The following is a 21,915-nucleotide window of genomic DNA, read 5'->3' as shown; positions in this document are numbered from 1 at the left end:
CCACAATACCTGCTGTTTCACCTAATATACACATTCTTCTTTGAATTTATTCATTTTATTCTGGTCTTTCACCTCATTCTGGACTCATTTATCCATTCTGGACCATGTAGCCTATATAGAAATTTCAGTAATCCAGTGTCTAGTAGATATTGGGAGAGACAGGGGAAAGGGAGTAAAGAAATGGAATTTTTTATTCAAATCATTATGGAGAAATTACATTTACTATCCAATCCTGAGTGATTACCCCCATATCTTTTAAATTCACCAAATGAACAAGGGCTCTTATAGAACTGAGTAAAGAGGAGCTAGAGCTTCCTGGACAAAGGAGGTACAAAAGGAATCAAAAAAAAAATCTTCATAGACGGCAACCAAAGCTAATTTCAGAACAAATCATTCTTAACTCTCTTAAACCTATTGTGACAGATTTTCACGCTAAGATTATGGCCCAGAAACCAAAGTGTCAAAGCTATATTGAGCACAGATGTACAAGTCTGGAGACTGTAAAGGGAAAAAAATAGTAGATTGAAGAACCCTGAATTCAGTATCTAGCATATAGCAGGTACTCAGAAAACATTTAGAGAGAATGCTTCCATTAACAGTGTTAGAGGAGTTTGTGAACAGGTAGAATGAGCAAGTCTGTAACCCTTCCCTCCACCACCCCATAGTTCACTTGCTCTCTGTGGGCACTTTCAACCGTTCTCGCGGTATTTGCAGTCATCTGTATGCTAATGGCTCCCAAGTATATAACAGTCCCCTAACTTCTGGATTCTTAAACCCATGTGCCTACTGAATTTGTCCAATTGTATGTTCCACCAGCATCTCAAACCCAATATTCCAAAATGAAGCTTTTTATTTCTTCCTCCAAATATACTCCTTCTCCTATATTTTCTTAACTTAGTTAAGTGCACCACCCAAGGCAGTAACTGAGGTAGCATTCTACACTTCTCTCTCTTAAACTCATCGATAATCCTATTCATTCTACCTCCTAAATATTTTTGAAACTGTTCTCTAATTTTCCTCCTATTATCACTACCCCAAGGAATTATCTCAACATCTCTCACATGAACTATTACAATAGAATGAGTTGTTCTATCTCTAGTTCCATTCCCTCAAGTCCATAGTATTTTATCTAAATGTCAACTCTGACCACATTTTTTTCTTAGCCTCTCCATCCACACCGTGCATTTTACCTTGTGTTATTTACCCTAGGTTACAGTAAAAAATATCAAGCACTGCTTCCCCGTGTACACCATGCTGTTTGCTCTTGATTTTTCTTCTGCCTGCCTACCCATCTTTTCATACTGCATTCCTACTCATCTTTCAAGATTTACCCTGGGATCATATCTCACTGAAGTTTTTCCTGCCATTCTAGTATGGGTTAGGAGTCCTTCTTGCATTTGTTTCTATAATAAAACTTCTCACATTGTTTAAAAATTATCTGCTTACATTTCACCCTCCCACTCCAGGCTATGAACTTATCAATGGCACAGAGTTATCCATGTTCTCCTTATCACAGTGCCTTGCACATGGAGTATTCAGTAAATGGTTTGAATGCTGTAAATTAAACATATGTAGTGCATCCATAGGAACCCAAATGAGGGAACACAATATAAAGTCCTACACTAGCTCCTCCACTGGCCATCCTTATTAACTCTACTACTTATTTGCAAAATGGGGCCTAGAAGAGAAAAGGTAAATAATAAGTCTTCATAGTTTTGTTTCGAAAATTACTGACATTGTTACTTATATGGAAGATGAATGGAAATAAGTTGAGTTTTGGAGTCATTTTCTAATACTGGGTTCCCCGTTCATAAACCTTGTAAGCTTGGGCTTACGGACCCTGATCCTCAATGCCTGCCTCTTTGGAGTAAGGAAAATAGCACCTATTTTGTAGGGTCGTTTTAAGAATTAAAGATAATATACCAAAAAGAACCTGGAACATTCAATATTCTGTTATCATTATTATTTCTATTATGACCTTGAATATAATCGCAAAGCATTTTATTTGAAAACTGAGCTAATATTTGTAAAGCACATAAAACAGTACCTCAAAAGGATGTGTGTACATGTGCTCATAACTGTGTGTGTATCTCTGCTTTAGTAAGTGCCTAAAAGATATATGAATTTATTATATAAGGGAAGTAATTGTCACTGATATTTTATTAGCTATACATTCTGAAAAGCTTTAACTACTTTAATTGACAGTTCTATAGTTCTGAAATAAGCCCAAATGGAAAGAATTATACACCTGCAGCAAAGACTATAAAAGACTATTAGCTACTTTAAACAGTACATTATGGTGAATGGAATAATGAAGAAGTGAATGAATGAAAATGTGGTTTATTTAAGTATCTGGTAAACATAGTTAAGCTGTAATTATAGTTATAGACAGGAAGAAGGGTCCCATCCAAAAGCAAAGATAAGCTTCCCTATCTGTAAATGACATTTTCACCTTGAATACAAGAACTATTTGAAAGTTCTAAATAAGTCTAATGTATCTCTTGCTTTATTGGAATAAGTTGGGATTTGTATTTTTCATTTTGTTTTGTAAAATCTTTTACCAAAAGAGAGTGGGTTATGAGAGAATAAGATGTTTCATAAGCAGGGGCACTTGGCAGAGTGTGTGTGTATGTGTGTGTGTACATGAGAGAGAGAGAGAGAGACAGAGCAACATAGATAGAGACAGAAAGAAGAGTTTTGGGGCATGAAGAGTGGAGATGTCCTAAATTAGCTATGAAAAAATTTAAATTAACTGGAAATTAGCCTAACAGAAGATATTCAAAAATAAAAGAAGGGCTTCCCTGGTGGCGCAGTGGTTGAGAGTCTGCCTGCCGATGCAGGGGATACGGGTTCGTGCCCCAGTCCGGGAGGATCCCATATGCCGCGGAGCGGCTGGGCCCGTGAGCCATGGCCGCTGAGCCTGCGCATCCGGAGCCTGTGCTCCGCGACGGGAGAGGCCACAACAGTGGGGGGCCCGTGTACCGCAAAAAAGAAAAAAAAATACTTTTAAGGAACCCTTTGTAAGGAACCATGAACACTTCTATTATTCTATTAATATTAATACTTTTAATTTAAGCTCTAGAGCAGCATTCTGGCTATGCAACCCAATTCACAAATAAATACAAAATATTTTCTATTGAAATGTGGAAGGTCCTTCGATGATTGGTACTTCACAAGGGATCCTCTTCCAAGGTGTTTTCTTCGGTGAAATAAAAGCTGCTCAATCTGGTTTGGTCCAATGCTTTACCTTCTCAAAGAAAGTCTTTTAAGTTCTTTTCCTCTCTTCTTTATGGCTTAGACCTAAAGTTATTGTGTACATACTGTCTTCTCCCCTTCCTTCTCCCATGAGACTGTGAGCTCTATGAAGCAGGACCTGAGGATTATTTATCTCTCTATCCCTAGGACAAAGCCCATTGTCTAGAATTTAATAGATGCTCAACTAATGTCTACTGAAGAAGGTAATCCATTTTGCTTGATTTAATGAGCCATTTCACTTTCACTCAAATACTAAACACTTTTCACATCTAAGAAGAGAAAAAAGTTACGAGGAAGCCCTTTATCCCAGGACAAATAATGATTTTAATTTTGTTGCCTTTTGTTTTAGTTAACATGAATTTTGAGACAGCAGAAAAAGAAAACTTTTTTTAAAAGTGACTATATCAAGGGTAAACAGGTCTTCTGATAGTCACTTTATCACTACCTGCTGAATACCAGGAATGTAGATGAAGTGGCACCAGATCAGGCTCCAGATTTAGAAGGAAAAATGTAATAAAGATAATAAACTTTAAGAGCCTTGGACGCTTGCAAGCTCTACTATTACTCTCTACTCACTAGGCTTGTGATTTTGGTCAAGTCAGTTAAGTAAGTCTCAGTTTCCTCATTTGGCAAATGGGGATAACAATGCCTCTTTAATTACCCCACAGGCTTAAACTGATGAATTAAAAGAAGAGATTATTTCTGTGAAAGCATGTTGGCTCTGAAAACTGTCACACAAATACAAGGGTTCATCTTGATGCACCATGTAGCAGACAAATGTTGGAAATCTCATAACTTATTTTAGATGAAATTTCTAGTACCTTCCAGGTGTGGTGAATTGCTAACTCTGATATAAAAGCTGTTTAAGCCACTCACCACAATGCAAGCAGCCCTATACTGACTGTCACACTTCAGCTTAACGGTTATGTAAACCTCTCACAGCCAAGGAACGTCTCTTTTCTCTTTTGGCATCACCAGTCTCTAGTATCACGCTCAGACATAGTACCACTCATTGAAGGTTCATTAATGATAAGAATGACTCTTTAAACTAGAAGGCAAACACATTATAATGGCTAAAAGTGTAGGTTCTGAACTTAGATTCCTGTGTCCAAAATCCTTGATCAATCTACTTAATCCTTATAATCTTAGGTTTCTGCTTCAGTAAAATGGATATAATAATAGCAGAGGCTCTGCCACAAGTTGTTGCCAGGACTACATTTGGGTCAAATTCCAGCACCAGGTCTGGCATATGGTAAACACTAAATTCTAATTTACTGATATTCATCTTTTTCTTAGATGCTATGAATTACATCCTTTTTACCACTGACTATTAAATATGATCAACAGGCAATGTAAAAGGGTAGATCACATGTGGCTCAACCAAGGAGTAACAAAAGTACCCCCCAGTGTTATCGATATACCATCACAACCATCTATAGCAACACAGGTCAGCCACCGCAGTGAAAGCAGGAGCCCTGTTCAGGCGAGGGGCCACCCTCTGCAGCCCCAGCTCTTCCTCAGCCCAGCCAGTGAAGCACACAATCACATCTTTCTGTTTGCTCCTGTCCTTGTTCATGCTCACCAGGTACAAAGACAGGAGACTGGCCCAGCACAAGTCGGAAATAGAGTGTTTCACCCCCAAAGGGAGTATGGGGAATGGTGGGAGAGCAACAATGAGCAGGTAAGCAAACTGTGAGTGGCCGGAGGTGGTGTGAACTAAACTGTACGCAAGCTACAGGAACAGGTGGCTCCCTGGTCTGGGTCCTCACTCAACCGTTGCCTCCCATGCAGTGTGTCCAACCTGGGCCACCACTGGGTTTCTACGTGCGTTTGATTTGCAAAAACGCACGCCACCCTCGTGTGAAGTGATGGGAGCCTCCTGTCCCGGATGCTGCTGTTCCCCAGGGTTGTGCGCTTTGCATGTCTGAAGCCTTAGCTCACAGTCAGTGTCCCTGTGGGTTTTATATTACTGGTTACATGCTTCTGTGGAGTTTGCAAAGTGGAAGAGATTGGAGGAAATACACATTTCAGGACTATCCAGTTGCTTAACAAAAACAAATGCAAAAGCCTAGGACTGGTTTTGAAGGAAGGACTGCAATGGAGGGGAGACTCCAGCCCTGATCCCACAAGCCTGGGAATTAATCTGACTTACTTTGAATGAAATGTCATCTCACAGCCAAGGGCAAATGCCAGGCCAAACAAGTGAACTGTAGAGGCCAGAGGCTTTTCGTGAACCGAAATCAGGAAAGCTAGTCCTCCTCTAGCTACCGTAGCTTTGCAGCTCCCTTCCTTCTCTGTTTGGTGGTGAACACACCCTGTCGCTGCGCTGTGCATGTTCTGTCATACCAGGCCCTCCCAACCAAGCTGTGCCCAGGAAACTGGGGTAGCTGGAACTATAAGCATCAACTGAGCTTTGTTTGCATGAAATAAACGTGCTTTATTGCATGGGACTGGGTTTCAAGAAAAGGGCTCTGGAGATAAAGACGGCCAAGACTGGCATTAAACAGTTCCAGAAGGCTGAAGGAGCCCTGAGTTGGGAAGTTGTCCCCCATGAACTAACTCCCCACTTCTAATTTGTTGTGGCTTTTCCCAATCCATCTGTGGTACCGAAGTGTGAGAGGGAAGCTCTCGCAAATCAGCCTGGATTAAAGGAAAGGGGAAGTGCAGAAGGTACAGTGTGTACATATGTGTGCCCATGTGCTGAGAACAGAGCTTGAGATCCCACTGCAGAGCAAGAAGAGAATCTAATCCCGTGAACTTTCACCTCCAAAAGTTGTTTGATTCCGCAGTAGTGGGTGCCTTCTGGTTTTCAAAATAATGTCTAACCTTCTACAAGGACACTGCACAACTTCTGGGGGCCGTTCACATCACAGCCTGTGAAAATGATGCCCTGAACTGTGCAGTGTACAGCCTGAGCCACCATTCACAGCAGCCCTGGTCAACAGCTTGGCTGACTTTGTTCACAGCTCCCAGAAACAAGGCAGTAAGAGCATGTGTACATGTGTAGGCACATATGTGTGCACACTGGTGTATCTATCTGATAGTCTTATGCCCACAATCCCTTTATACAGCTTTCTTTGGATCTCAGTGTGTCTGGAAGATAAGCCTCAGTGGATCATTCTGTGGCGGGTAACTCAACAGACTGCTACTGGGGCTCCTAGTTTCCTTCCATTCAGATATGACTAAGCGGCACAACTCCTCTACTTGAAAATCATTCAGACAGCATCAGAGTTGACAGGACAAGGTGAAAATGACTGCATCAAATGAGCGCAGGGGCTCTGTCCAAAGTGACTTGTAATTTGAGGCACTGTCTCGGACTGGAGTTCCCAAACGTAGCAAACTTGGCTGCCTGTCAAACATCCTAAGGCAAAATCTTGGGCAGCACAACCTAGGAATCTGTAGTGTAACAAGTTTCCAAGGTCATTCAGATTTAGTCGGTCCATAAACCGATATTCTGAAATAATCCACTTGTGTAGGAGATGACGTGAAGCTATTCATGGCAAACATAAGGTCTCAATTCCATCATGCGGTATTCTTGAGAGAGTTTAGTCAGTGCTTGGAACTCTCAGATCTGATCAGCCTAGCGATTAGATTTGCTCAAGGCTGTCTTGTTTGAGAATGGGGGCAGTGGACGGGGGGAGGAGGGAGACAGGAGACAGGAGACAGTAAGGGGATCCCAGCTTCCTTGGGTCAGGTCCAGATCTACAAAGGTAGCCACTCAATGTGTCTACACTGTAATGGTCTAAATTTCCCTACAGCAGTAAGATACCATTTAGCATTTGTTTGAATATAGCCAAGGTAATGGCAAGGCGTATTACACTGATATGTCCTGCTAGGCAGAGGGGAACAGTGTATGCTGTAGTTAAGAGAGTGATGGAGCAAACACCTCAGCCTCACAGATAAGCATAGTTAAGTAGAAACAAATGATCTTCCCTTCCTACTTTTTCTTTCCATTTCTTTAACATCAAGTAAAAATTGACAAAGAGAGAGAAAGCATATATGGGAGGCGTCCTTCTATTTGTTTATACGAATACACACACAAAATACTTATCCAAAAGAAATAAGTTTAAAATGAATATTAAGAGAAAGATATTAAGATATCAGAGAGGAGACAACTGCAATGTATACTATTTCTAAATAAGGGGTTAGAGTAGTTAATCCCAATTTGCTTGCTCTGGACTAGAATAGAAGGGCTGGAAAAAGAATAACTGTATGAGACTTTCATAGATACTTTTAGTACCAGCTGATAAGGCCCTCTTTCTTATCCATTCCCACTCCTCCCCCCAGTTGCTTCCCAGAGTCACAGTCAAGCATCCTATTTACTCTGCAAACATCTGGGCTGATTCTGCGGCCATTACCAAACAACCAGTCCCAGGGAGGGGCTGAGGAAAGCTCCAACAACCACAGAAAACCAGGCGTGTCGCCCGGCATCTCATTTGTCTATGTTTTCTATGATGAAACTATAGAATGGACCAGACCCTATGAAGTCATGCCTGGGGAGATTCTTGCAGAGCCACGTTGCCTGGCAGGAGAGAAGGAGTTTTACAAGGCATGCAGTCATAGCACAGCAGAACAGCATGACCTTATCTGCAACACTGGCAGGGCCGTAGAGACACCCCCTCACATCTCCCCCCTCGCCCCCCCACTTGGAAAGGAAAAGGAACACTGTAGGTATCCATAACACTCTAGCTTCCTGAAATACCATGTCGCCGTTTTCCCTTTATGTGAACATTCTTTTTCTTTCCATCTGACTATAGCATAACTTGTCACCTTTTCATATTTTCACAGTGGACAGTCTAAGTGTGTTTCAGAGCAGTCTTCCTGATTGCAGGAGAAGTGAAAGAGAGTCCTAAACAGGGAGGTGCTCTAAGAACCAGAAATTCTCTAAGCACTGTTACGTGGGAGTTCATACAGAGATAGTCTGCTCTTGGGATTGGCTAAATCCTCAACAATGAATGTTACTATTGCCTGTCTCAGCAGGGGGATTCCACCTCAGTGCTCCTTGGAATCTGCATTCTGATGTGCTCATGTTATACCCCATGAAGGAGAGGCACAGATATTGAGTCTCCCAGTCTCTCTTTCAGAAAGGGCCCCCTTAATCAAACGATACAGATCTAAAGCCCCCATTCAGTGCTTGAAGGAAGGAGGGTGGTGGGGGTTATTTTTACTGTTGCTACGTCATGATTATCAATTATGTGAAAGATCAACCCGTAGTCAGTTGAGTAACTGACTTTCACCTAGTAGATGCAGCATCTAATTTTAGTGGGTATAATTGTTCAATAACACCTTAGGGAATCTAGTAACAGCAATGTAATAATAGTCATTATTAAATGAGTAAGGAACTCAGATTTGAAAGTAACCCCAAAATGTGATATCTGTGTTAGGATTTTTTTGCCTCTCATTCCTTCAATTATTTCTTCCTCCATGTAATGATCATTTACTAAGCACCCACTATGAGGCAAGCACTGACAAGACTCTGGAGATAAACAGATGACCAAGTCAAGACTAAAGCCCTTGAAAATCAATTGTCTATTGGGAACCAGAGTCAGAAAAACAGATCACTGCAGTGCAATATGGAACCCCTCTCCCATAGAACAATTATTTATCATATTAACTCCTCATTTAATATCATAAACAATAACCTATGCCAGTGCAAACAGAATTAAGAGAAATAGAAACTAAATAATAATGAACCTGAATCGAGTGTTCAGAAACAGCTAGGCACACAGTTATATACAATTCAGAGTCCATAAAATGCTCAGTCTAAAGACAGAGTGGCAGATCGGATAAAAATACAAGAGCCTACAATATGCTGCCTACAAGAGACCCACTTCAGGGCAAAGGACACACACAGATTGAAAGCAAAGGGATGGAAAAAAGACATTTCATGCAAACAGAAATGACAAAAAAGCAGGGTCCCAACACTCGTATCAGACAAAATAGACCTTAAAACAAAGGCCATAAAGAAAGATAAAGAAGGACACTGTATAATGATAAAAATTCAGAGTCCAGGGAAGAGAAAGAGCCTGCCTTTGCAGCACAGCAGAGGCCAGCTGGGTGCTGAGCCATAGGTTAGGATGGCTGCAGTAGTCTTCTCTTCACTCCTCCCCAAAGTCAACTTCAAATTAATGTTATAACTTATATTTAGAGATGTTCTAAAACAAGTAAGACTAATAATAACAATTGCTTCCATTACTGTAATTACTATGCATCAGATACTAGGGTAGTCCCTTCACAAATGTTATACATTAAGTTCTCACAAGAACATTATAAGCAAGATATTTTTCCTTTCCATGGTATATATGAGATCATACAGTATTTGTCTTTATCTGCCTTATTTAACTTAATATAATGCCCTCAAGTTTCATTCACGTTGTCACAAATAGCAGGATTTCCTTCTATTTCAAGGCTGAATAATATTTTCTTTATGCACATTTTCTTTATCCATTTGTCCATCAATGGACTCAGGTTGCTTCCATATCTTGGCTATTGTAAATAATGCTGCAACGAACATTAGGGTACAGATATCTTTTCAAGATATTGATTTCATTTCTTTGGATAAATACCCAGCCTTGGAATTGCTGGGTTCATATGGCAGTGTGATTTTTAACTTTTTGAGGAACCTCCAAACTGTCTTCCACAGTGGCTGCACCAATTTATATTCCCACCAAAGTGTGCAAGGGTCCCCTTTTCTCCACATCCTTGCAAACGCTTGTTATTTCTTCTCTTTTTGATAAGAGCCATGAGCCATTCTAACAGGTATGATGTGATATCTCATTGGGGTTTGGATGCACATTTCCCTGATGATTAGTGATGTTGAGCACCTTTTCATGTACCTGATGGCCATCTGTATGTCTTCTTTGGAAAAATGACACATTTTCTTTATCCATTTATCCACCAATGGACATTTAGGTTGTTAGGCTACTATGAATAATGCTGCAATGAACACGGGGGTGCTAATACTACTCTTTTGAGATCCTGATTTCAATTTTTTGGATATATATCCAGCAGTGGGATTGCTGGTTCAGGTGGCAGTCTGTTTTCAATTTTTTAAGGAATTTCCATACTGTTTTCCACAGATGTTGCAACATTTTGCATTTTGCACAAGGGTTCCAATTTCTCCACATCCTCACCAACACTTGTTATCCTTTGTGAGTTTTTCTGATTAATAGTTATCCTAACAGGTGTGAAGTGATAATATTGTAATGTACACTAAAAAATTTAAGAGGGTAGGTCTCATTTTAAGTGTCCTTACCATAATACAAGGAAGGAAGGAAGGAGAGAGGGAGGAAAGGAATGAAAAGATACATCATGAAGCACGTGAAGCAACCCAAAGGGAATGCAACTGGAATTGACTAGTGCCTCACATCTGTAGCATGGCCCATTTTATGCAATAAAAAAAAATTATCCAAAAAATTGCTTTCTTAAATGAGGAGCTTTGTATACATAATAAGCATGTTAGTGGTAGATGTCCAACCAGGATTCAAGCCTCGAAACCAGAGTACTCTTCATATATCAGATTTAAGTTACATGCATTAGCTGAGGTGCTTTAACTAAGGTCAAAAGGAATATTTTGTCTAAACAGAAATCATTTTTTCAGCAACCACTGTAAAATTCTGGGGACATTCTCTTATCCTACAGTCCCTCAGGAGTCATCTCTGCAATGTTCAGGTGAATGTTGACACAGAGCTTTGGAATTTATTATCAGGTCATTTTATGGACACAAACTGGGGTGTTGCCATTTCCCTTGCTGCTCCACAAAGGTATGTCTTGTCAGCCTTTTGGTTCAGTGTGTATCTTGGCCCTCAACACAGAGACAATATTGCGTGGTGGCAGTGATCTGGATTTAGGGTCATATTTGAGGCACTGTTCTGCCTTTTGAGTTAGACAACTTAGTTAAGTTCCATAAACCTCAGTTTTTGCATCTATAATACAGATTAATAATACCTGTCTATACCAAGCACTCAAGGTGAAAGAATTTACTTCATTTCCTTGACACTCCCAGCACACCTACTCTGCATCAGGTACCATACTAAGCACAGGAGATGCATGTAGTTGCTGCCCTTGGACTGTTCCAAGTTTTGTGCAGGAACAGACCTATAAATATGTCATTAGAAGTGCTATGTCAAACAGCTGTTGTGAAGGTCAAATATAATAATACAGGTGAAAACACCTTGTGAAGTAGAAAGTTCTATTCAAACGGGAGCTACTATCATTCCAAGACTCTCCTTTGCCATCAATCCCAATCCCATGTTTTATTCAAGGTTTAAATCAAGCTGGATTCTTCCACAAAGTCTTCCTGGAAGCTTCAACCCACAGGCACAAAACAACTGTGTCTTTTTTTTTTTAATGTATGTTTTTATTTTTTTGGCTGTGTGGGGTCTTCATTTCTGTGCGAGGGCTTTCTCTAGTTGGGGCAAGCGGGAGCCACTCTTCATCGCGGTGCGCGGGCCTCTCACTATCGTGGCCTCTCTTGTTGTGGAGCACAGGCTCCAGACGCGCAGGCTCAGTAGTTGTGGCTCACGGGCCCAGTTGCTCCGTGGCATGTGGGATCTTCCCAGACCAGGGCTCGAACCCGTGTCTCCTGCACTGGCAGGCAGATTCTCAACCACTGTGCCACCAGGGAAGCCCAGCTGTGTCTTCTTTTGTTCTTTCTTTACTCACTTGCAATCTGGGCATTATAGTGATTGCTGGGGAAAAAAAATCATTTCTTGTTTTGGAAAACAAAATCTTCTAATCTCCGTTGAAGCACCTCAATTAAACCTAGAACTTATATCTCAGTATGAGGAGTTTAGTTTTGAGTCTGGCTTACTGAATTATGGATCGAAAGAAATAGTTTAATTTGAGAAAGAAAACTCTGTGATGATCCAACAAACTGCCTCTGCTTGGCACACGCTCCTGCATGCCCTTCGTTAGATGCTTCCTCTTTATAAGAACTTGGGGGAAGTAGCAGCAATCCTAGACCATCAGGCACTTTAATAACCCACCCTGATTGGACATGGAACATTCTGAAAAGGCCTCCGCTGCTGTTAGACCAAAGGTAAGTTAAAATAGGGCTGAAAGGTTCTCCTCCCGCTAGGATTTTATTAGGGACTAAATGCCTACTAAGAGATGTCCCCTGAGGGAATTATCTTAGAAGCATGCAGCCACTACTCCCGCTCCAGCTACTTAAAAGAGAGGTGAAAGTCCACCACGGGGTTGTTGGAAGGGTTTCACAGGGTTAAACACATGGAATTAGTTTCTTTGCCGTATATGCGAGATGTATATTAACTGGATCTTGTTTATCCATGTTATTTTAACATTCCCCAGGCTTTAAGGCCTTGGTAAGCTCCACTTTATTTGCAAATCCTTCCTTGAAACTTCTTTCCTCTGTGAGCAACGCTTTCTCTGAACCCCTCTAATACCAACAAGAAAAACCCAAAGCGCAAGGACAAACGTGTTTTTTTCCACACAATGGTTTTCATATCAGTATGTTCCTTTCCATCCTCATTTTGGCCACAACTGTTAGCATCTTACACTGTATCCCTGCACTATTAAAACAAGCTCTTAAATCTACTCTGGGTACCACTATGCTTGTGTCAAATCTTCTTGGTTCCTCATTTCCTGAAGGACTATTTAACTTAAATATTAATTAGGCTTGAACGTCTTCCTGAAGTAGGACCAGGACTGGGGCCAGACAAGGAATAAGGTCAATGGATGAAGCTGTGGTGAAGGTTTAAAGGAGATTATGGCATATATGGTTCCTGAGTTCAATTGTTTTTGTTGAGCTCGAGAAAGAAGATCAAATCCATAAAATATTAAATAACAACAGAGAATTCTTACAGTTGAAGAATAGCACAGAAAAGTGATGGGTACTTCTTGATATATTCATTTATTGATTGATCAAGCATGTAGATTACATATGCATCTAATAATCAGACCATCTTTCTGGTCTAACATATCAGACCACCCATTTATTCCAGACACTAATAAGAAGTCCAAGGCTGATTACTAATGAGTCATTAAAATAGCAAAAGAAAGTACTGGGTTGGCCAAAAAGTGCGTTCAGGTTTTTCTGTAAGATGTTACAGAAAACCTGAACGAACTTTTTGGCCAATCCAATAGAAGAAAGAAGATTCTTGTAGGTCAGGGGTGGCCGGGAAGAATTTTTACAGCAGACAAAAAAGTCTAAACTCTACCTTCTGATGCCTTAACTTCTTACTCTATACCCACACAGTCAAACTGGACTAATGGTTATTTCCTGGAAAATTCTTTGTGGATTCCTGGACTTCTGTCACTGCTATCCTTCCTGGAGAGCAATTCTTAGCACTCTCTTTTTGGATTTTGCCATAACCTACTAATTATTCAAGGCCTAAGTGCAATCTGTCTCCTGTAGGCAGGCAACATTCCCTGGCCAAGCCCCTCCCACTAGAAATGATTTCTTCTTGTGAAGTTTTGAATCCCTTGTGATCTGTCCCCTCTAAGAACTCAATGAACTGACTGCTTGTTCCCATGCTCCACCATCCCTCACTCACCTCATGTTTAGCATCCTTCCTCCTGGCCATCTGCTTCCTCATTTCAAGGTTCTAGGTAAAAAAAAAAAAAAAAAAAAACAACCTCTATCAGAATACTGTAATTCATATTGTTAGCCTTCTTCTGTAAGTATTTTCTCTTGAAATCAATTATATCCTCTTTGAGGGAAGTCTCTTACATAAGTAACTCTCAGCCGCAATATCAAAAAGCACCGATGAATCAAAATCATTGGCAAAGGTACCACAAATCACTTACTACCAATATTAGTTGAAATACCAAAATTTTCAAAATAGTACAGATTTAAGATTATCCCTGAAATTACACCACTCTCATTTACTGGTATTCCAAAATAAGTCAGAGAGAAAATAAGTGTGCTATACACAGGAAAACTGTCTTCTGTTGAATCACAACATGAAAAAAAAAGGCTGAAACTGCCTTATAATATTAATGTATATGGCTGTAAGCTTCAAGTGCCTTCATCATCAAGGCATCCAATCATCATCCTTGACAAATATAGGTGCTCAATCAACCTGTGCTATTTGAGTTAGCAACCAAAGAGAGATGCAGGGTGTTTTCTTGAGACTGCAAAATATATTGCAGTGTCAAGATTAAGAAGTAAAGCAATACAGGGTGAGTAAGAGAGAATATAAATCAAATTACTACTAACTTATCTACTTAAACACACATACCATCACAGGTAACGTGTGAGTCTTTCTGCCATGGAATAAGGAGAGCTCACTTCAAAAAACAAATATGGACAGTGTACTGTCATGGAAAATGGAATTGAAAATCATGACATGGTATTAGTCCCCACTTTGTCATTTTCTGTGTACCCTGGGTAAATCACCTATTCTGAGTCTCGGTTTTCTCATTTTTGGAAGGAGGATAAATACTTTGATCCTATCAACCTCTGATAATCAGTGTTCCTAAAAGTGCTTTATAAAGCACTATGAAAACAGGTGGTATTGCTTTGATTATTATGTCACTATCAGGTAATTTAGTCCTTGACTTCATTTCCATTTACCCAAGTGTTTTTCTCTATATGTGCATCTCTAATGCATACATCATCCTGGCCATTTAAATTGTTTTTGACAGCAAAATAGCTGTTTACACCCATTTATGCTATAACTAGGTAAATTTATATAGATGATTCAGCCATTTTCTTATATATTACGGTGTGTTTTTCAGTGTAACTGTCAAAATCAAGATGTCAGGTTTTAGGCAAGGCTCAGAAAGAAATTCTCCCACCTAATTTAGAATGTCTGAATATAAACAATATCAGATTCCTCAGTATTTTTTAAAACTATACTTCCATATTTTGTAGTTCAAAACAAATTACTGAAAGCAAAATAGATTGATTTATAAAAGTTTAAGGTAAAGCAGAAACTAACACACCCCTGTAAAACAATTATACTCCAATAAAGATGTTAAAATAATTTTAAAAATTAAAAGTTTAAGAAAATGTACAGAAAATGGAACTGCAATTGCAAATTTTCTGCTTATAATATTCTTCCTCCATAAAATTATTTTATTGACCTAATACTGTCTGATGTCATTCCAAAGACATATTTGCTAATGATGTTACAAGGTTTTTGTATTTTTTAAATACATTTTTGTATTAGGAAGCTCATAACCTTACTATACCTCTCTCCTGGCTACCCCTTAACTCAAAATCACAAAAAAAGAGAGGTTTAGTAATGAAGATGATTTTTTCATAAAAATAATTTTTTGATTTTCAGAGGATACATTTGATTTTTCTTACGCCCTGAAACTATGCAACTTAGGAAAGTATAAACAATGTAATGTAACAAAAGGAGGATAAGGGCCTAGTTTTTTTTTTAACTCAGTGAAATATTCTGAGAATTTTAATTGCTTATATGCCATTAATAAAACCTTAAACGAGTCCTGAGGGAAAAAAATCACACAGATCATTCAACAGCCATTTAAAATGAACACAAAAATTCTAAATTCCTGGACTTTTTTGACAGTCAAACTCTCTCTTTATTAACATTTGCTTCCTAACGATGGTGTGCTATGGCAGTATGTTCTAATGCCTGCAGGTTTTGGCAGATGAGTAGAGAAGTTGGGAGAGGTGATTGAGCTGACATTTGGAGCCTGCTTGAAATGAATAAGTTAGTTAAGTGTCCCACTTGGGAGAGAAGAGGGAGAACAAACTTCTAAGAATAAAGGTAGAAGGTGTCATTTTGGCAAACCCAAAATATAAACAAAAAAACCTAACCCTCTAATAACACTCTTTCTTACTGAAAGGCTGAATTTTGTTGTTTTTGTTTTTCCAGAAATAAAGAGCAAATTGTCATAAAAATGAGAACATTAGACTACATAGTATTATATATGGCAAAAGGGCTAATTGGTGCCTGCAAAGACCAAGGTTTTTGTGTTGTTTTCTTCTCTTTTGTTTGGCCAGTTTGTCCTCCTTCCCAGATGTAGCAGACCATTGGTTCTGTCTCTCCCTCCAATCTTTCCTCCTCCTCCTTTTCTAATGCCCAAAATATTAGCTGGAGAAGGTGAAGTGCTGTAGACAGGTAAGGAAAAGTTTGTTCCTTTTTCTTACCTCAGGCCCTAGGACAAATGTATAATCCTGATGTTAAAAAAAAAAATTATCAGCCTAAATACTAATAAACAACATTTTACCTCCATTGAATGGAAAGTCTGATGGTGATAACCCCTTGCAGAGGTTCTATGCTTTATAAAGCACCCTAATGTATATCACTCTTTTGGTTCCTCCCAGAAATCACGTAAGGTGAGGAAGGGTGGTTCACTTCTATTTTTTACCAATAAGCAAAAGAGGTTCAAAGGTATTAAGTGACTTGCCCAACATCAGTCAAGGCCAGATCTTGGAGCCACATTCTGGGTCCCCTACTGGTACTGCCTCAACAAACTGTCATCACTGAGAAGTTTCACTAAAACAGATATATACAAACTACAAAAAAGAAATCAACACTTCCTTTGTGATTTGCATGATAGATATCAAGATTTGTCTTGTACTTAGTTTATGAAATACCTTTTCATACATCCTTTTCAGTACACACTGAGTACTAATGATTACATTGAGTTATATAAGAAGTAGATGGATCCTCAAGACAAAAGAATTTCATTAATATTGAATTATTTTTAAAACTTAATTCTAACAAAAGTAATTAGTATGAATTTTTTAAAATGGAATGCATTTATCCACTCAATTATTAGCCAAAAATATTATTGAGCAGGCAATGCACTGGGTATTGTAGATATAACAGGAAATGAAGAACCTTCTATCTCTGCCTTCGAAACACTCCATCCAGCAGATGAGATGGACATACAACAAAGAGTTATTCAGTGCCTATGGCAGGGACAATGGGTATCTAACCCAGTCAGGAGCAGGGTCAGGAAAGCTTCCTTCAAGAAAAAGCAATTAAGGTAAAGTCAAAAAAAAAAAAAAAAAGATAGGAAGTACTTAGGTGAAAAAAGAAGGAAAAGGCAGAGGAGGCAGCTCAATGAAAGAGCAGGAAGAAGTAAACTTTGGAAGTGGAATAATGTTACCTTTAGTGGAGGAGAGGTGATCACCCAAGGTGACAGCATAGGGTGAGAAAAGACGCCGCAGATAAAACCCTCTGTAACTCCAAAGCTGGGTACAATCGGTCAGGGTAAGAAGGAACAACCAGAAGTATGTTATGGCCTTACCATAAATATTTACTTTGCACTGAATTCTCTGTTCCTCAACCAGAGCTCAAAACAGCATTGGGTACAGTCGGCCCTTTGTATCCCCTGGGTATTAATTCCAGGAGCCCCAGCAGAGACCAAAGCCCAAGCTGCTCAAATCCCTTACATAAACGGCATAGTACAATGAATACAGTCGGTCCTCAGTATCTTCAGGTTTCGCATCTGCAGATTCAACCAACATTAGACCTGACTGCTTTGAGTTGCATCCACAGATGGGAAACGGCAGAGGGCCAACTGTAATATATTACTTTTGTTTCTTGAAACTTAGTATTCACACAGAATGCAAAAAAAATAACATCTTAGATACCTTCTCCTTACCAGAACCTTTCACTTTCATTGTCTCATTTAATCTCCTCACAACAATCTTCACCAAATGATATACCATCTGCTTTTTTTTACTGAGGCTTAAGGAGATTATTATTTTCCAAGCATCCAGAATGGCAGATCCAGAATTAGAATACAGATTTTAGGATCCTTCGTCCATTGCACTTGCCATACACCACACATCAGCCCTGTTGCCTTAAGAATCCTATTCATCCATCAAATGCTTATTAAGATCTTGCTGTGTGCCAGTGAACAAGGTAGATAAGGTCCCTGTCTTCACAGAAACTACATTCTACTGATGAACAGACTAACATCTGTTGTAGGTCAGTTTTTCCTTAAGAATCTCCATTTGCTTTGGAGAAAAAAATATTCCATGACCCAAGAAATGAAATGAAGTGCTCAGATTTGGACTCCATGTCTCTGGTGTGTCCTGTGTCCATTTCCATTGTTATTCAGATTGTCTGGTGCTCTCTCTCCCAAGTGGCCATAGACCCTGTGACACGGTGAGCAAAGACATGGCCAGGAAAGATGGCAGTACTTTGTACAGATTGCTTGGTTTGGTCAGTTTCCTTCTCCCACATTGAAAACCCAAAGGTTTTTCAATCTGCTATCATGTTTTGGAGCCCAGCTACATGTGATTCCAATGACCGTCACTGTTAAAGTTATGTTCCATCGAAACCTCTCTGTGCTGGGAGCAAAAACTTTCCTAGAGCTTGGTAGAATGAATCCAGTTATATTTCTAGTTTCTAGCCCATGCTTTGTGTCAAAAGTGGCCTCAGCTACCTGAAAAACTAATTGTCCCTCCGGACATGTCTGTTTCTTATCTTGCCAATAGGAGAGAAATGGGGCTGTTGGCAACCATCCTCCCAATCAAATCCCATAAATCATCTGGCCCATTTCTTCTGTGCCATATTCCAGAAGTTAGTGGACACTTGGGAAAAAGAAAAGTAATGCACTGAAAACATAAAGGGTGGCAGGTCAGGTTAATGCAAAAACATAAAAACAAACCCTGAAACTCTCTGGGAAGTAAGTTAACAGGTTGGCAGGGTCCCTTCTGCTGTGCTGGGAATGCACAGCAACCTCCAAACCTGTAAATAATTTGCTCATTATCTGCAGGAAAAGGAGTGAGGGTGGAGGACATTTCACATTCAAGAATTTTGAAGGACACCAGGTTGCAATACACTGGATATATTAAATGGAACGAGATTTCAGTGCAAGGAGCAGAGAAAGGAAGACCACAAAGTGGAAAGGGACAGATGAAGACATGGGGAGCAGTGTGGGAAAGAGGCAGGAAGCATGTTGTTATAGGGGCTGCAGAAACAGTGGTCCCTTATCAAGGGAGTGGACGTCTCAAGAAAAAGAGTATTTTGAAGTTGCAGTTGGCAGTCCCAAGGCAGGTGGGCTCCAAACACAATTCAGTCCCTTGTCTGATAAAGGCAGGTCAGCCCTCCAGCAAGGAGGCCAAGGGAGCAATGGGAACCCTTCTTGTTAGAACTTCTCAGTTTGTGAAACACCTGCTGCAGAATCACTTTAGGGAACAGGGGGCTGAGTGCCTGTAAAATGCATAGGTCCGTGGAACCCAATCTGGAAAATCAGAATCTCCTGGGGTTCACCCGGGTATTTGACAAATACCCCAGGTGAGTCTTATGCACAATTAAGTTTAATAGCCACCAGCTGAGATGATAAAATTGGGTGGTCAAAGCCTCTGTTCAGAGACTGCCCAAGGCTATCTCTTGGTTACAGCACCTAGAACAGAGCTGTCTGGATGTAGCAGACCCCCTAGTTACAGAGATCTTGTATTCCTTTGTGGGAAATCACACCAGGATCTCTCCATATAAGATCCCTGAAGGTCAAAGCACATCACCTGACCATAGGTGAGGCTCTCGGTAGTTTGTAGTTCCAGGTAAGGAAGGCAGAGTCAGGCTCTGAGGCTGAGGCATCAGCCTCATTAGAGGCTTTCTTCACCAGAGCAGATTTCAGTTCCCAGAGTGGAGACGAAAAAGGACTACTTGGGAAAAAGAAGAGGGAGAAAGGTCCTAAGAAACCATGTCAGTCAGACAACACTCATTGAGACCCTAATTCGAAACTATACACTAGGTGTCAAAGGCAATAATACTGCATGCTCCCTCACAGAATTGTTATTCAAGTTTTAGGACTTAAAATAAATGCGTGTGGAAATTTCTACCAAGTAGAAAAGTTCTAATTAATTTCAAATTAGTGTATGTATTCACTGAATTTGTATCTTCCACCAGATAAGCCAGACTAAGTACAAACATGTTCAAAGCCAGGAGTTCTTACAGAAATCCCTAGTTAAATGCACCAACCATGGGCGTGCAGGATAAAAACTGAATTGGAACCACTATCTACTTCCTGGTAACCCCTGACTCCTACCCCTTCCCTGCCCCCTGATCACTGGGTTGAGCTGAGGTCCTAGCTCTGTCTCTTTTCAGGGGCTGCCAACTTTGGGAAGCCCTTGCCCTGTCCCCGGCACGTCTGCACACAACCACAATACTGCAAGCCCTCGCTTCTAGGTTTGCAGCCTAACCATCTGTTGCACTCACGGGTGGTCTCAGAACTACCGCAGAATCCCCATACACAGCCCTTTATCCACACTAATATCCCCTTTGACACACTTCCGTGGTCATGATGAACGTTAGACCAGATACAAGAAAGCAGCCTTTCACTCAAGCAAGCAAAAGCCACGTCCAAGATCTCTTTCCCTGGTGTCCTTTGATGCCCTATTTCCTGAGAAAACAAGGAAAGTCCTCCCCAGTCTGAGTCCCACGGCCGCCCACCACCGGGGAAGCCCTCCCGTCCGGGGCCTCGCGGAGTCACCTCTTGTCTCCCTTCTCTCCGCAGCTCCAACGGAAAATCTGTCACGTGGGCGCAGAACGAGAAGAGTAGCCGGGGGCAGCACCTGTGGCAGCGGCTGTCCATCCACATCAACAAGAAAGAGAACCCCAACCAAACGGCCGTCATCAAGCCCTTCCCCAAGAGCACGGAGAGCCGCGGCCTGTGCGCGGGCGGCGCGGGCGGCGCGGGCGGCGGCGGGAGCGCGGGCGGCGCAGGCGCGGGCGGCGGCGGCCCTGAGCCCTCGGACGCCGGCCCCAAAGCTTTGTACGACGTGGTGGAGGCCGAGGAGCACTTCCCCGCGCCTGCGCGGGCACGCTCGCCGTCGCCCATCAGCACGCTGAGCCAGCGCGCGGGCTCGGTCGGCCGCACGGACGACGACTTGCCGTCGCTGCACTCGGAGCCTGCGGCGCGCAGCAGCTCCTCTCAGGGCTCGCTCATGGAGCAGATCAGCAGCGTGGTGACCCGCTTCACGGCCAACATCAGCGAGCTCAACTCCATGATGCTGTCCACCTCCGCTCCCGGCCCCGGCGCGGGCGCCCCGCTCTGCTCGTCCTACCTGATCCCCAAAGAGATCCAGCTGCCCACCACCATGACCACGTTCGCCGAGATCCAGCCGCTGCCCGCCATTGAGATCACCGGCGGCGCGCAGCCCGCGGCCGCGGCCCCGCCGGCTGGGGGCGCTGCCCGGGAGCCCCCGGCGGCCGGGCCCGAGGCTGCTGCCGGCAAGCCGGACCTGGAGGAGTTGGTGGCTCTCACCCCGCCGTCCCCCTTCAGAGACTCGGTGGACTCCGGGAGTACCACTCCCAACTCACCAGTGTCCGAGTCGGCCCTCTGTATCCCATCGTCTCCCAAATACGACACACTTATCATAAGAGATTACACTCAGAGCTCCTCATCCTTGTGAATGTCCTTGGAAAGCACGCTGGGCTCCCAAACGGAGCCGAGACCTCCAGTGTTCCCACAGACACAGTTGCCTGATTAAGACCCGAGGTGGAAGACGCCAAGTACACCTGTAATGGAAACAAGAGATTAATAGTGCTATTTAACATCAACCGACGAAGACACCAACTACAAATCTTTTGGCAGATCTTCTTCTAGTGGCCTTAGAAAACATGGGCTTTTAAGAAACACTGCTTCTGTTTTTGAGGGCTGACAAGGAGTCTGTTGAAACAGTTACATACTAAGTGCTTTGCTCTAGGGAAGCAATGAGTGTGAAACAGCGTAATGGAGGGGAAACAGCATAGTTAATAA

The 21,915-nt window shown here is 41.6% G+C and overlaps 1 protein-coding gene and 1 long non-coding RNA gene across 4 annotated transcripts in view; one reads left to right on the top strand and one right to left on the bottom strand.

The window, feature by feature from the left end:
* Positions 1-20,740, bottom strand: part of LOC308621208 — a 140,723-nt gene extending 119,983 nt beyond the window's left edge. For both annotated transcript variants that reach the window (XR_014016426.1, XR_014016427.1), the window contains exons 1-2: positions 20,647-20,740; positions 13,770-13,820 (exon numbers count right to left, since the gene is read on the bottom strand). This is a non-coding gene — a long non-coding RNA (uncharacterized lncRNA). The remainder of the gene's footprint in view (positions 1-13,769; positions 13,821-20,646) is intronic.
* GRM5 (glutamate metabotropic receptor 5) overlaps positions 1-21,646 on the top strand; it is a gene marked incomplete at its 5' end in the record, with an annotated part of 514,708 nt that extends 493,062 nt beyond the window's left edge. Inside the window, 2 exons of one of the 2 annotated variants that reach the window (XM_081241472.1) lie at positions 4,841-4,936; positions 20,671-21,646. In XM_081241472.1, the coding sequence (XP_081097598.1) occupies positions 4,841-4,936; positions 20,671-21,568 (994 nt within the window). In that variant the 3' untranslated portion in view covers positions 21,569-21,646. The remainder of the gene's footprint in view (positions 1-4,840; positions 4,937-20,670) is intronic. The other variant, XM_081241471.1, reaches the window with a different exon arrangement.
* Positions 21,647-21,915: the final 269 nt, after the last annotated feature.

Source organism: Mesoplodon bidens (genome assembly GCF_964165515.1).
Source record: "Mesoplodon bidens genome assembly, chromosome: 7".
In the NCBI taxonomy this organism is placed as follows: Eukaryota; Metazoa; Chordata; class Mammalia; order Artiodactyla; family Ziphiidae; genus Mesoplodon; species Mesoplodon bidens.
This window is presented reverse-complemented; position numbering and strand designations above follow the sequence as displayed.